Source organism: Lynx rufus, unplaced genomic scaffold (assembly GCF_022079265.1).
Source record: "Lynx rufus isolate CCGP_SWC_20201006 ecotype Redwood Valley unplaced genomic scaffold, mLynRuf1.p SCAF_17, whole genome shotgun sequence".
Classification (NCBI taxonomy): Eukaryota; Metazoa; Chordata; class Mammalia; order Carnivora; family Felidae; genus Lynx; species Lynx rufus.
In genome coordinates this window covers 46242521-46258969 of record NW_025814831.1, presented here as the reverse complement: position 1 = coordinate 46258969, position 16449 = coordinate 46242521, and the positions used below count along the sequence as shown (strand labels likewise).

At 47.0% G+C, this 16449-nt stretch overlaps 1 protein-coding gene across 2 annotated transcripts in view; it reads left to right on the top strand.

Annotated features, from left to right (window-relative positions):
- The window catches only part of SAMD4A (sterile alpha motif domain containing 4A), a 208918-nt gene that overhangs the window by 182332 nt on the left and 10137 nt on the right, over window positions 1-16449 (top strand). For both annotated transcript variants that reach the window (XM_047079630.1, XM_047079629.1), the window contains 4 exons: window positions 970-1055; window positions 6277-6395; window positions 10914-11115; window positions 12452-12578. In XM_047079630.1, the coding sequence (XP_046935586.1) occupies window positions 970-1055; window positions 6277-6395; window positions 10914-11115; window positions 12452-12578 (534 nt within the window). The remainder of the gene's footprint in view (window positions 1-969; window positions 1056-6276; window positions 6396-10913; window positions 11116-12451; window positions 12579-16449) is intronic.

Sequence of the window (16449 nt, the reverse complement as noted above, 5' to 3'; positions counted from 1 at the left end):
CCACTATATGCAAAAAGTATAATTTAACAGGACCCCAGTTAATGGACACTGAGGTGGTTTTCAAGTTTTTGTTACTACAAACAATGCTGTACTGAAAATCTATGTGCAAAGACATGATATAAGTGGGATTCTGTGACACACTGGTTATTCAGGATTAGGAAGAGAAAGGAATCATTATGCCCAGGTTTCAAGCTTGGTCTCCTTGAGTGCAAGGCATTTTCACTTCTGACATCTTTTGTCCAACCACCTCTACCGCAGCCTTCTAAACACCCCCATCAAAATCAGAGCATCACAGCCTCTAGGATGAGATTAGAATGGGCTATGATATCGGGGTCATGAGAATCCCAGTGGGGGTGTGCACTCTCCTTGCTGACTGACTCTGCTCGGTCTTATTGCTTCAGTTTCTTGAGTGTGTAGGTGAACTTGTGTGTGTATAAAGGTGTGTTACCACTTTGAGAAAATAACCCTCCAATGACGGAGTAGCGGGCTCCTGCCCATGTGTGTGCCCACACACCTCATGTCCTAAAAGATGTGCCAGACTCATTCCTCCAAATGAGGCGCACAGTTCATTCATCAAATTATGAAGACTGCTTTCTGAGAACGTTGATGGTCTTTGATGCCTTTGAACTCTCTTCTCCAAAGGAGACTCTTTCAAAGATAGAGCTCAGGACACGGCTGCATTCTTCTCCCAGAGTGTCTCAGGCTGGATTGCAGAAGGCTTAATATAGAATGGTATGCCTGGAATTAAGCGAAGGGGCTTCTCAAAGCGAGGGCTCCTGTGGTGACCAAGCCTTTGACTTCAGTGGAATGAGGAGCCTCCTGGCCTTTTTTGTGAACCTTACGTAAAGCCACAGGCACACATACCTCTCAAAATATTGGTCCTGAAAGGAAATCAGAGACAGATCTCCGAGGTTAGAATGGGTTTGCATGTTTCTAATTCATCTTCTCTATTTTTTTTTTAATTCACAGTGTGCACACAGCTCTTGGTCTCCAGACCTGATGAGGAAAATATAAGTTCCTATTTACAGCTCATAGACAAGTGTCTAATTCATGAGGTGAGTAGTAATGGATTTCACAAAACTGTTTTTCTCATTGCTTAGAAATGGTTCTCAGAGTTTCTGTGATGTGATCACTTGGGTCTCCCAACAACTTGTTTTTGAAGGGTAGGCAGGCATTAATCATAGCCTGGGCAGAACCCAGCTATGGTGGCTTCAAACCTAAGCACAGCCTGTATGTGACTTTGGTGTCGAGATTCATCTAGACTGAGCTCTGATGTAAGGGTGAATGCCTGAGAGAAACTTCTGGCTATGGAAGAATCCCTGAGTGACCGAGCCTGAGGTGGTTAACACTCAACCCTGCCACCTAGTTTTGGCGTTTTCAAGTCCTTTTAAAATTTTGTGTTGAAACATTTTGTCTTTTGGCTCAGGGAAAGTTGAGGGAGGGTGAGAGAGCGTGCAAAAAAAAAAAAAAATCATGTGTTTGTGTGTGGTCTGATTTGTGATTTTTATAGGAATTGTGTTGAGCCACATGTCCTTTTGAAGGAGGACTGAGGCCGGCTGGAGGTGTTCCCATTAGACTCAGTGCAAGTGCAGTCTTCCTGATGGAGCAGACCGGGTCCTGGACACTGCTGGGCGGGAGCAGCCGCCTGCCCTGGCAGCTGCCCTGAGGCCCATGTGGGGACAGGGGATTGTGTCTCGGACCCAAGACTCCAGTAGTTTCTTGGGAGCACCCCCTCAAAGAGTCATAGACACAAGAGTCACAGTGTAGGCTTTGGAAAAACTTAGCACTGAGGTCTTTCTTTGGGACTTTAACGTTAGAACAAGGTGGCAAAGGCCCCCAAGTCTCCTCACCTTTGCTAGGTTAGCAGCCAGAGCCCCAGAAGTGCAGTGGGCCCCAGTGAAGGGAGACACCTGGCACAGAGGTCTGTCCCCCTTACCCACTGCCCCACTCACACTGCCCTCACCCTGCCAGCTGCCACACAGGCCCATCTGTCAAAGGCCAGTTCCCTGGGCCCCCACCCTTCTGCAGTCTGACTCCCGCCCGCCCGTCACGTGCAGGTTATGGTCTCCTTCTGGGTTTCCTTCCCAGCCACTGACCCACAGTGTCCCCTAAACTCTCCTTTTTGCTATTTCCTCTCTCAGCAGAGCAAATTCTTGTGTCCCTCTCCACAGTCCCCAACTGACTCTTTGCTATGTGCAATCCTGTCACCCTACTTGTTTTGGCCAGCAAAAAGCAACAGGAAGAAAAGAAGGCAAGAACGTGTTGAAGAATTTTAGAACTCATTCATTCCACAGATCCTTATTAAGCACCCAGACCCCATCCCTGACTATGTAGCTTATGGTATGAGGGTAGCAGGGGAGACAAAAGGAAACCAGGTCATCACATACATGAGGATAAGGCTGTCCTGGCATCCTATGGAGCCCAGATGAGGAGCAGGGCCACCAAATCCAGAACCGGAAATTGCTTTTCCTCAGAGGAACTGTCCCCAAGCTAGGTCTGAAAGGCAAGCTGGGGTCTTGGTGGTAAAGACTCACCTAAGTAGGTGGGAGCGCTCCAGGCAGAAAGAACAGCATTTGGAGAGCTCTGTGTCTTACTGGGGGGGGGGGGGAGTATGTTTGGAGTGGGTTTGGGGGGGACTGATAAGGGGAGGATTTAAATTTATATAAAGGAACTAGAACCTTGCATCCTCTGCCATGCCCACACTCACACCAAACCTTCAGGATACTTGTAACCAAGTTACAAGTTACTTTCCATCTTGCCTCAAGTCGGCTGAGCCCGCAAGACAAAATAATGAGCCCTCCAGCTGCCTCCGTTGGACAGTGCACAAGCTTCCTAATTGGTCTCCACCAGCCCCAAAGCTGTGGCCTGATGCTTCTCACTTTCCTGCCACTGTGCATGCCCTCCTTGCGCAGCCTGGCTCTCTTTTCCATTTCCTTAGAATATTTAGAAAATGCCTAGTTTTTTTTCTCCCTGCCTGCCCAAGTGATTAAATGCAAAGATGGCACCATGTGGACTCATCTGCTGGCAAGAGGCCTCAACTGCAGTAGAGGGACCTGTGGCTGGTGGGAGTCACAGGCAGAAAGGGGCTTATGCTATGTCTGCTTGCCTGAATTCATGTCCGGATGGAGAGGACTGTACTCTGCTTTGGAAGGGAAAATGCTGTGCAAGACCTTTTATTATTATTTTAGTTCAAGAAAGAGGAAACGTGTCTGAATGATTTTCCACAGGCTTGGGTTATTCTGTTGGGCAGAACACCTCCTCCCTGTGAGGCCCTGTCGAAGCACGCAGTCTCCATCCTGGCTGAGGTTTATACCTGGGCTCCACGAAACAGGACTCCCTTTCACAGCCCGAATGTGCTATTCCTTACCTGACTGGACAGGATGTTGACCGAACCTAGACACTTTCCTTCCTCCCAGGGACAAAGGGACCAACTCCCTAGAGTAACAGAAGGGAGGACAGGAAAGTTCTGAATTTCATTTCTGAGACTACTTTGCTGCATTATAATCCCTGGCTTCTTGCCTCCTCACCATCTCCAGGAGGTTCTGCAGAGAGGAGTTCTTGCCCCTTTTATGAGCCTTATTTTAATCCCGCCACAAAAGCTGTGGGGCACACCCTAGCCATCTTCTTCTATACAGACTCATTGGTTTGGCCCTGATCGTGACACAGGACTTGGAAGTGGCTGACTGGCTATGTCAATCTGTACTATGGAGGTTCCTTCCCCTCCAGTCCCTGAGGAAGCTGCTACCAGCCCAACCCAGAGCTGCCAGTGGAATGGCTGAGGTCATGTGTCAGCCATCCCAGTTGACAGTGGAGCTCCCATGATGGAGTGCTACTTTGCAGACACACACACACACACACACACAGACCAGCTTCTGGAAATCGCTCATTGCCAGCCATGACCCAGCTCCTCTCTGTGCCTCCCAGCTGCAGCCTCCAGGACTGAGAATTGGCCACCACACTCACTCAGCATGGCTAAGGGGCTTGATTCTATCTGCAACCCAGAACTAAATGAGCCTGGTGCCAGTGTTGAATGAATGAGCTGACCTCTCTGGGGCTGGGGGGTGGGATATAAACATTTCCACCTTCTTGGAAATGTCCTTGGAAGCACTTTGAATGCATGTCTATAAAGTAAGCCATTTCCTCCTTTGTCACTTGGAAACTCAGGCCAGCTGTCCTTCAGGCTGGCCCTAGACCAGCTCGGTATTACAGTTTTGACAACTTGAAATCATTTGTTGGGGGCTAAAGGTGATTGCTAAATACCATATGTGACAAACATTCATACACCACCACCAAAGGGCTGGTTTGCACAACCAAAAAAACCCTGGCTAGAGTATCTATGAGCAGCAGTTATTGAACCATTACTAACAGTCGGGTATGTTCTAAGTATTCTAATTGCATTTCATGTGTTGTCTCATTTAATCCTTACGTCTTTTTGAGGGAGATATTATTATCCACGGTTTTTAGAAGGAACCGAGTCTCAGGTAAAGGAACTCGCATAAGGGTATGCAGGGATTCAAACCCTGTCCGTATCCATCCAGAGCCTTCCTCCAACCAACTGGGCTGGACTCTCCTCCCCAAGTCATCTTGATCAGTGCACCTGCATCCTGTGTTCTCAAACTTTGGCAGAATAAGCCAGTCAAAAGGAGAATCTATCCATCCCTTTATTAGTCTAGCAGCGATGCTTGCCTTTCAAGTTTTCAGACATTCATGTATAGGTGGACACTCACCAAGCATTACCAACAAATGAGAAGGGACCACAGAGTAGAACCATGTCCTTACCTTGTAACCATGAGACCATCCTACCATGTACCTTAAGCAGTGTCTGCACCTCTTTAATGAGGCATGGAATCTCTGGGTTGGGTAGACCTCCTTTAGTGGATATCCTTAAATGTGTCTGGCTAAGGTCATCCAGCAGGAAGGGGTTTGCAAGTCAATAATTTTTTTGCAATATAACTAACATCTTTTTGCTTTTTTGTTCACATAGCTCCCCTGTGTTTAGGTCCTTAAAGATTAAATGTCATCTGGAGAAAATTAAGCTGTCATTTTTTTTCTCTGTTTAAGGAATCAGTTTCCTTTTTGGAAAGTAGTCATATAGTCTGTTACTCTAAGTAATAGTTTATTGCTACTTAAAGGATTTTCTGTCTTATTGACAAAAGTACATGGGTATGTTATCTCCATCATTGTTACTGCTAATCAATCAAAGCTGATGGGTCTCCCACAGGGTGTGGGCCACCGTTCTAGTCTCCCGCCAGGGGATTTCTATATTGCACGTAGGGTCCTCAAACCATCTAGAATGCCAAATGTCCGTGTTCCATCTGCAGCAGAATTACCAGGGCACTTGTTGCAAACATCACCTGGACTCCTCTCCAGATCTCCTATATCAGGCTCTAGGTATGTGGGAAGGGGTCTAGGTCTTCTTGAGGGATTCTAATATAACACAGATTTGAGTGTGTCTGCCTTGGGGACTCATAACCCCTATAAAGTCTTTCCCTGGACTTCAGCATACACAAAAGAAGGCATAATACAGATGTCAGTGTGTTATGAAGCAGGCAAAACACCCCCTCAATGCCAATTTTACTAAAAAGGATTTGAGAAGGCATCAGATCTACCGATTTTCCTAAACTTTAGGCAAAATTTAGGTCAGGATTGGTGCACTGGGGTTTTTGTAGGGCACAGGATCCTTTAACTAGAGATTTCTCAGCAAAGCCCCATGCCCTATAAAACCCCCAGTGCACCTATCCTGATGTATAGTATAGTATAGTATAGTATAGTATAGTATAGTATAGTATAACATAGCAGAGACTATTCTTCCATTTTCTGAAACCCTGAAGACCACTCCAGGGTGACCACACACCATCAAGCAGATTGATTTTTGAAGTGGTTTAGCATTTCCATTGATTATGAACACATAGGGGGCCTGCAAAAGCCAGAGTATTCAACAGTCCATTTTGCAATTCATTCTTGGTTAATCTGTAGAGTCCAGAGTAGAGTCAGGAGGAAGGGGAAAGTGAGTATGGATCTGCCAGAAATGCAACCAAAAACAAGGGTTGTCAAAAGCTTAATGCATGTACTTTACCAGGCACCTCCAATGACAAATAACTTGAATTGTTGGTACAGGTGGCTCCCAAGTGAAACTGACTGCCATTTGGATCAAGTAGGGAGCAGGTGAAGAAAAGGCAACTGCCAGAGACTCCGATGTTCCCCCTATTAATTGCATGTTTCTCCCTCTAATGCCAGGCTGCGCCACCCATTAAAAAGTCCTGTTTGTTTTTGCAGGCATTTACAGAGACTCAGAAAAAAAGATTGTTGTCATGGAAACAGCAGGTGCAGAAGCTCTTTCGGTCTTTCCCTCGGAAAACCCTTCTAGACATATCAGGATATCGACAGCAAAGAAAGTATGTTGGGATTTTGTTCTTCTTAATGCACGGTGGTTCCCTGGTGTTTCACTGCCTGCCTGGGTTCCTGGGCAGGACTATGGCAGGCATCATCATCCCTTGTCCACAAGGATGCCCTGTGGGGAATTGGAGATCCCTTAAACAGACGGGGTTGGGAAAAGGCTATGGAGAGAAAGCATGCCCAGAAAAAGAACTGAACATGATCTTTTGTAACTCAGTTTACATGATCAAAATGACGGTATTAGTCCAGAGGGGACGGGTATGATTTAATGAATGCCCACAAAACAACTGGCGGTTGATCCACAAGAGGGGGCCCTGAAAGGACAAAAATGGGTTCTATTAGCACCTTACAAGGTAGTGTCATTTTTTCTTCCTTCTAGCTGCAGACTAGCTAATTATAGTTGGTGGCAGGGTGAAGAGCCCAGTGCTGGTCTATTTTGGTCTGAGCTGCAATCTAAGAGTGGAGCAGTACCACTCTTGATTTTTCATAGTACTTCAGCTTCTTGGATGCAGTTAAAAATAAGCCTCGTTGTACTTTAGAACCCATTACCTTAATCTGGTTTTAAATTAAAGAATCCAACTGCATATTAAAGGTGAATTACAGTGACAATCCAGGGGAAGAATCAAGGGGGGGGTGGGGTAAAGCCTTCAACAATGACAGGGAGTTGGGGGGAGACAAAAGACTGATGTACAAACATCCTGAAAAATCAACTTTCTGTTGTACATTTTTAAACATGAGCAGATAATTTTTTCACTTGTACCTAAAGAGTTCTGAATTCATTTCTTCGTGTATATAGAGAAGCTCTGTGTTGTTAAAAAACTTTGGCATTTATTTGCATAAGTGTGCCTTAAAACATCACTATTTCACATTATTTAAGGGAGATAAGGATAGTTGGGATTTATGAAAACCTTTCATTAAAGATTAATGTAAACATTGAAGTGTTATCATATTCTAGCATATATAACACCGTTATTTATTAGACAAACATTTAGTACTATGTGCCAAGTGGTATCCAAGCATTTTAGGAATATTAATACATATAATCCTTGCAACAACCATATGAGGTAGAGTTGCTATTATTAACTTCAATTTATAGAGGCGTCTGTAGGCAGTGGCATCCAGGATTTGGACCAGGCAAGCCAGCACCAGCTGCAGAGTCAGTGCTCTTAACCGTTGTACATGCCACATGCCAAGCAGCTCTCACAGACTCCAGCTGATGTGTAGAAAAAACAATCAGGAAGAGCAGCCCTCTTTGTGGCAGCTCCCTGTCTCCAAGCTCTCTGGGGTTGCCCTTCCTGGTGGGATGGACTGGACCACCTGTGCACCCTGAGGATTGTCAGGGGCCCAGGTAAAAGGCAAGGCCTGCTCACAGGCCTCCCATCTCAGGGACTACCCCCTTCCCAGGCTCGCTCTCCTTATAAGGGCAACAGTGCATCTCTCTCAAGCGAGAGGATGAGGTTCCAGACCCTCTTGCCAACACCAAGCCCTCAGGAAACAAGTTCCAAGGGGAAGAAGGACTTTAGAGGATAAAGATGAATTAAGCTCTTTGCTTCTCTCAAGACTGTCATCCCCTGCCTCTGTCTGCTCTGCTTTGTCCTTGGTCCATATGAGAGTTCCCATTAAACCTGACCTCTCCAGAGTGTTATTAACTAACGTTTGTCTTGGGCTACCCAAGGTTTGCCATATTGGAATCTTGATGGACCTGTTTTTATTGATAAGAATAAATTCAGTCATCAATTGTGGATGTTCAATTGGAAGTTGCTAAGGCTCTAGAAAATAATTTGTTCTCATTTATATTACCCCTTTTTATGCTATTAATGAGATCTTTTTATCCTATTAATTTGCTTTGAAGACCTGTTCCTCCCATAGTACAAAGGTAACTGCAGCCCAGCCCCTGCATGAATTATCACAAATCCCCAATTAGTTTGTTCTTATTAATGTTATTTTCTCAGTCTTTTCACGCATTTCAACGTAATGAAATCAGATGGTCAGATTTAGGAAAGCAGAGGTGGGCAGAGTAAAAGAATAAGGAATGAGGGGTGTCTGGGTGGCTCAGTCGGTTAAAGCATCCGACTTCAGCTCAGGTCATGATCTCACGGTCCATGAGTTCAAGCCCTGTGTTGGGCTCTGTGCTGACAACTCAGAGCCTAGAGCCTACTTCAGATTCTGTGTCTCCCTCTCTCTGCTCCTCCCCTGCTCACACTCTCTCTCTCTCAAAAATAAGTAAAAATTTTAAAAAATATGTTAAAAAAAAAAAGGATAAGGAATGAAAACTTACTTGTGTCACTTGGTTCTCTCCCCAGAGAGAATGATTATGTCATTAAGCCTAGTGGTCTTAAGTAACCTAAGCACTGACTCTGGTTGCCAGAAGTGGCAACCCTCAACAACCCTGGCTTTGTAATAACCAACTAAGTATGTCACAGTAGGGCCTCACAGACATTAGAAAGGTAACCTATCCAAATTCTGCCCCCTCATCTATCCTGACCCCAAAATGTTCTGGGCTCTACCTGCTGCATACAGCCCAACTCATGCATCCTAACTTTAGGAGTTCTTAGAGCCCTCCTGTCTTCAGTGACCAAGTGTCCCATAGCAGAATCCTCTGCCCACATTGCTCAAGAATATAGTCTTGCCCTTCCTGGAAGCACAAATCATTTTAGCATCACTCACTGACTACTGTATTTTGCATATGAAATAGCTTTTTAAAAATCCAACCGAAAAGGAAAATGAGCAAAAAAGCTATCTGCACTAAATAAGGAGAAGTCTTAGAATACTGAATCATCTACCAGGTGGCCAATATTCCAACTCTAAAAACCAAAGGACTAGTCTTCATAGTTAAAAAAAAAAACAAAACCACTTGATCCTTGTTTCCACTTGTCATGGATCTCAGACTATCCTTCTCAAAAGAGGTCTCCTAGATCACGTGAAATTACTTTTATCCCCTCCTGGCCCAAATTTCTTCTTTCAAACCAAAAAATTTTAATGCTAGTAAAAAGAAGGAGGTGGGAAAAGATGAGCTAGGTACGTAGAACCCATGAGTGTCCTTCTTACCACACACAGATGAGCCCCTGACAGAAATCAGGAATCCTTTCCTTGGCCACAAAAACCTGGAAGTGGAAAGACACAAGTCCAGAAACCAATTGCAGCCAGCTCACCCATGGAATTCTCTTCCGCACCCCCTTTCCCCCTTGGAAATTTAGGCATTCTGGGAAGAAGAGAAAACATTCTCTGAGATTAACAGTGCTCATGGCTTAGATGCCCCTCTCCACCCCCCACAACCCTTTCTCAGGAAATGACTGTTTTACAGCACCCCTGCCCCCAATCATCTTCAACTGGTTAAACTACGTCAGCCCTGTCTCCTGGAGTCTCCTCACAGGTTTGGTACAGACCTCCCCTGTGTGGCTGGGAAAGCAAGTCTGTTCCATCTTGTGGCTGTTGGAGGTAAAGCACTGTGAGTTAAACACCAGTGAATGACTAAAGCTGACTCTTCTTGGAAGGAATGTGCTGGTTCCTGAAACCCTACTGGCTGCTGTGTACCCTCCCAGAACCTGAGGCATTGTTGGAGAGGATGAGTTCTTGGGCGCTGAGGTCACTGGAGCAATGGGAGTACAGCATCCGAGTTCAATGCCAGGGGTCCCTGGCAGCCTACGTAGGTCCATGTGGGAAAGCACGCAACCTCCCGATCTTTCTGCAGGAAGGGTCTGTGGAGTGGGGAGCTGTCAGCATCCTAGGTCTGGAGCACTTGCAAACATCATCATCTCCGTTCCCCTTCCCTACTCTCAACCTGGGAGTCAGAGCCCCAGATGTGGGGTCAGCTTTTCCACAGGGAGAAGAAGCATCATGATGACAGCGATTCATTCGTTCATTCAACGTGCACTTGCTGTACCAGGAGCTGACTCAGGCATGGGACATACAGGACTGATGAGGACAGACACCATGTTTTCTCTCTTGAAGCTTACATCTTAGTGGGGCTCACTGGCTACTCCCTCCAAGTGTGCCATACAGACAGACATCAGAAAGACTGTGGTGTGACGGAAGGAGCACTGATCCTGGCTCGGCTGCTTTTGTGCTGTGTGGCTTCTTGATGGGCACGTGAGTGCTCAGGGCCCTGGAATCCAGCACGGAAGAAAGCTGAAGAACACCCTGGTTAACTTCCTAGGCACATATTGCAGCGCTGTTGCCTGCTGTCTGTGTGACCTCTGCAAAATTGTTAAGCTTCCTGTTTTATTTCTCCAGCTGTAACAGAGGATAGAGCACCTACTTCGTAGGGTTGTCGTGAGAACTGAAGAATTAACGTGATAGTCCCAGGATGGTGCACATGATAGTCACTCTCGGATGTCTCTTAGCTGTCACTTTAATCATAGCCCTTTCCTGGCACAGAACCACCCCTGCCCCTAGATAGACCTCACAACTGTCAAAATGTAGGCAGGTTCCAAGGAGGCATCCCACTGGCAACCTGGGTTTGGGAAGGGCTAAGGGTGACTGACAGTCTCCCCATTCTTCTCTGTTCCCTCTCACAGTCGCGGCTTTGGGCAGTCCAACTCCCTCCCGACACCCAGCTCTGTAGGCGGTGGTATGGGCAGACGGAACCCACGCCAGTACCAGATCCCCTCCCGGAACGTCCCTTCTGCCCGCCTTGGCCTCTTGGGTACCAGTGGATTTGTCAGCTCCACCCAGCGCAATACCACAGCCAACCCCGCCATCATGAAACAAGGAAGACAGGTTTGTTCTGCCCCAAGAAGAAGGGTGGGCAGCCAGGCTCAGGGCCTGAGGCTTCAGGACCTACCCCCACCTGACCCCCGAGGTGAGTGGAGAGGCCAAGGGAAGGCCGCAGTGAGATACACGTGGCCCTATGCTGGGAGGGAACCAGCTGTTTGCACTGTTTCTCTGGGAGACACAGCAATTAACATGGCTGTACCTGGCTTCATGTGGATTTATTTAAGACGCCCTATAACCACGTTAACCTTTTATTGTGTGGGCCCTGCACATGGGGGCCTTGAGGAAGCACTGCGAGACCTATCTTTTATTTGTCTGGCTCCTTTACCTGACCCAGCAGACCTCAACACCTCCCAGATCTGGGTTCCAGAGGAGCCTGAGCATCTAAGGAGCTTTCTCAGCCTTTTTATTCATAGAAGATAGCTCCTTTGTCACAGTCCCAGCTGTGATGGGGAATCCAAAGAGGAGCCTAAGAGAGGCTACCAAGGGAGAGCTGGAACATTCTCTGCCTATTCAAGGCCAGGCTGCCCAGAGGTCTTTGCTATGTGGTATAGAGCTGACTTCCATCCCAAAGCTCCTCACCCCAAAGTCCTGTTTCCCTACCCCACCCAATGCATTGCACCTGTGTGCCCAGCTGTGTGGGGCTCTGCAGGTTGGGGCTGGGAGTAGAGGGACACAAGTGGGCCTGGGTTGTCATGAGGAACTTAGGGATGGCAGATTGGTTTAAAAACAGGAAAACAGCTCCAGGCAAAATGGGCAGCATTTATGCCCCAGGGGACAGGACAAGGTATGAGAGAGCCCCACTATCTGACTGTTGTGGGAAGCCCCAAATCAGTTCAAGAGGAAGTCACCACTAGGACACCCGCGTGATAATAAACGCAAGCTAAGTGTGCCAGCTCGTTGCCAGCTGAAAGATTCTTTTTTCTCCCCCTCGCTTTGTAGTAAGTTGTAAGAATCTCAAAAGGAAAATCAAATGAGAGCCTTGAAATAGTTTGTGCTCTTCGTTGCAAACATTTATAGAACTCTTCCCATCCCTGAAAAAAGTGATAGGAAAAGCAAAGGCAACAAAAGGGATAAAAAGAGTTTTGGAGATAGTAAGGGAGAGAGCTGTCCAGATTAAGCTGGGGCTTAGAGAGGCCCGGGGCTTGGAGAGGGGGATAAAAATGAATGGAATCTAAACCCCCTCTCTATAAATATGCAGATGGGTAGCCTGCAAGCCTTTTTCCAGAAGTTAGCAAAGAGTTCTCCAGGGGTATTTGCCTCTTGAATTCTGGCCGGTAGCCCTGCTCTGCACCCCCTCCCCTGTCTGGACTAATGGTTCCCCTTTTGCATTTCTCATTAGAACCTCTGGTTTGCCAATCCTGGGGGCAGCAACAGCATGCCAAGCCGCACCCACAGCTCAGTCCAAAGGACCCGCTCGTTGCCTGTGCACACTTCTCCACAGAATATGCTGATGTTCCAGCAGCCAGGTAGGTCCATGCACTTGATCTCTCCCTCTCTCCTCCCCCTGACACAGGGGAGGCCAGGACGCCAAAATAGATGCCCCTGTGAACCCAGCCGGAAAGTGCTTAGCCTCGACTGTCACCACGCATTCTTTTGAGCTTATAGAAGCCTTTCCTTTTTTAAACTGTGCCTTGCCAGCATGAATAGCGGCTGGCTGGCTGGGAGCCAGCACATGGAGCCCCAGAGTCGGTTGCAATCTGACGGGGATATTTTTGATACTAGTCATATTTCTAGATTGATTAAACCAGAGTTATCACTGGAGGGCTATTTGGGGGAGTTGGGAGGGGTTCCATGTGTAGTGTGTGTGTACTTTGTGTATACGTGGGGGGTTGTGCAGGAAGTGAGACAGAGAAAGAGAAAACTTGACAGCATTAGCACGAACAGACTTCCCCTGGTTTGGGAGCGCCTTGCAAACATGACTTATTGGACCAGCCATCTTCCCTTTACTTGGTTAAAGAGCAATTTGGTGCACTTCAAGTCAGCTGCACGTCTCACCATGAGCCTCCTAAAACAGAGTAGCCAGAATTATGCACAGACAACAATTGCTTGCACACTTTATCTGTGCAGACAGTGACCTCTTAAGACTCCATGAGTCCTATAAAGCCATGGAAGCCATTACTATATCTAGCTAGGTGACCTTCTAGGCAGGAAAATCAGGAACGGGTGTTGTACCTATAGGAAAATACCCACCCTAGGCAGTAGACACGCTCTGTACAGTAAGTCTTATAGAACTTTAAGGAGAGGAAATGTCACTGTGGCCTGGGTGGGCAAGAAAGCTTCTTGGAACTGGAGCTGAGCTTCAGGCGACAGGGGGTGAAGTGGAAAGAGGAGGGTGGAGTTGCAGGCAGAAGGAGTGAAGAGAGCAAGACTGCAATTGTACTATCTCAGTGAGTTCCAGAAGCCGTGGCTAAGTCAAAGAGTCAGACTGAAGTAGCAGAGAGTAGACCAAGGGAACTGGAAAGATTACGGCTGATGATGAGGGCTCTGAATCCAAGGCCAAGGAGCTCAGGCCCCAGCCATTCTCAGTGAGGAATGTATGGAAGATTTTGAGCAGGCGTGTGCCTCGAGGAGGTGGGGAGACACTGAGGAGGAAGGGAAGTGAGAAGCCACCACAAGGTAAGGTGTGTCAGGAAAGGACGACAGTCCAGATGCTTGCTTGAGGTTGCTTCTTGACTTCTAGAACCTCTCCTCTTTGCATACTTTTGTTTTAAAGCTCCTTTTCTCTGTTTTGATACTTATAACTTCCTGGGAAGAAATATTTGATAAAATTTAGGGACTCCGAAGGTCTTCTCCCTAGGTCATTTAGTCCCAGTCTCTGTTTTGGTGCAGAATCATGTGTAATCCATTCCCAATAAGAGAATCTAGACAATATTGGGAGACATGCTGGGTACAAGGAGATCTTTCATCCTGACCTCAGTCCTGGGACTGCAGCCCAGCCACCTCATAGCCTCACAGGAGCCCTAGCATAGCTGACCACTCTCCTTCTCCTTCAATCCCTATATACTTGTAGCCTCCTTGCTCCATTCTAAAGCTCTTATCCCTTCCTTTGGCTCTCTTCCAAGTCCTCAGTCCTCTCTTTTTCCCCACATTCTCCCTGTCATAATGGGGAAGACAAGGCCCACCAGGAAGAGTTGGGCCATCCCTAGGAAGACTGTTTGAGTCTGTAGATACAGATCTCCCACCTGCATTTTTGTTTCCCCTCTGCTGTTGTAGAGCAGTTGTGAGCTGCTTGCTCATGCTCAGGGTAACTATGACCCTAAGATCATTTGCATGCTCTTCCCATGAAGCCTGTTATTCCCATAGTTAAAAAATCAAATAATACAGGAGGGCTTTTAAGAAAAAGTGACTGCCCCTTTCCCCTCCCCCTCCCAGCCCACAGTCTCATCTCCCAGAGGCAGCCACTTAACAAGGATTTTCAGTTTTCCTGGTAGTTAACCCAGAAGTCTCTAAATAATGTTCTTTGTATGCTAGACTTAGAATTCCAGAAACTGCTTGAGGACTTTTTTGGAAAGGGGGGATTAAATTAGCCTCTAGCATAAGCATTACAAACCCACCTCCAGCAAGGGTCTGATGAACCCCGGCATTTCTAATAATAGCCAAGGCATGGGGACAGGGCTACTCCAGATTTCCTGACTGCAAATACACTGGTGAGTACTCGGCAGGAGCCACTCCTAAGTCCTGACTAGCACACTCAGCCCACGCTGGGCGGCTCTTCCTGGGAATGGTCATGAAGGGTGAGGCAGGGCACAGCCATGACTCAGGATCCCTGGCTAAAGGGAACAGAGGCTCCACAAAGTCACTGTCATGGGCGGAGGGATGCTCCTTTTCAGTCTCCAAGGTCATCCCTGCCCCTTACAGATCAGACACTGGTTTTCAAGACCAGAAGTCATAACCAGAACTCTTGCTTCTTCCTGAGGGGACAGCCTCCTTCATAGGGCAGGCCCATCTAACTGCCATAGCCAGACCCAGATGAAGTTGTCCTAGATAGACGGGGTCTCTTGGGCCCTTCCACCCAGAGCAGCACATCCTTGTTAACTAGGCAGGGATCTAGGGGCTGGTGGCTGGGGGAGGGGGGGGGCGGGACTAAGCTCTAAGTATCATATCAAGGAGTCAAAATCTGAAAAGCAGCCAGTGGCTTTCATCTTTACACAAGTAGGAGTAGTAGTGAACACAAAATGGAATAGAGATGTATAATCAACCCCAAATTAAATACTTAGAAAACTGTGTTTACAGTATAGCATAGTGGCTTCCTCCTGGCCATTAGAGGTCTTCAGAGCATCCATTTTAAACCATATGGGTAAATCTTGGAAACTATAATACATTGTAAGGAAGTTTCAATTCTGTAAACTTAAATACTTCCATTAAAATGGTGGAAGACTTTAAATGTCTCCAAAGTCTGGGGGCTAGAACAAGCCCCCAACTTTTGCATCAACCAATCAGTCACCTGGCTTGAATCTGCAAGATAATGTCGTCTTTCCTTGATCTACAGGATTTGTGGACCCCTAGGAGGCCATGTCAGGGTGGCTTTTTAATTTACTCCCACACAGACAGATTTTAGATGTTTCCCAGGACAAACCAGGAGAGCCGTTAAGTGACTGCTGCCTCTCAATGGCCTCCGGTGAGAGTAAGAAGCACTAAGCTGGTCCTCTCAGAGCAAGGGGGAGGGGATCTGATAAACTCACCAGAGGGGTTGTTTGAGCTCAAAACAAGTGTCGTGCCTGGTGAGTGACATCATGTTTCCCCAAAAGGCAGGGTGTTTTCCAAACTGGAAAATTCGTTTGAAAATTGCTTGGAGAGTGATTACCTTACCTTGGAAGCAGATCTTTCCTGCTGACCCAGGCTCAGCCAGCCCTTGAGATCCAGTCAGAGAGGATCTCAAAACAGCCCTCATGTGACACTAGGCCATCAAAGCTCCTAACCATCTGGAAGGCCTGACAAGAAAGGGCAGAGGGACCAGAAGCCAACTTTAAAAGAAAAGTATGGGGAAGGGTAGGTTAGGCAGCCTCACAGAGCCACATTCTGGGGATTTCTTCCTTCCCTTGCACAACACCATGTGCAAACTACCATTGGTGCTCGACTGTCCAGATGGGAGATGAATAAGGGGCCTTACAGGGCAGCATTTCATGATGTGATGTATCTGTTCACCATAGCAAACCTCCCCTATGCACCAGCTCATGACTGTATTTCTTCCACAATCAGAATGATGCACACCTGGAAGCACAGTGCACAAAGCTGTTACCATTCATTTCCTCCTCAGTAGGAGTTTCAGGTTCCTTCCAGAGAACTACCTTTTGAAAGAGTGTGGAAAGGAAGACTACCATCCACCCACTAGGTCCA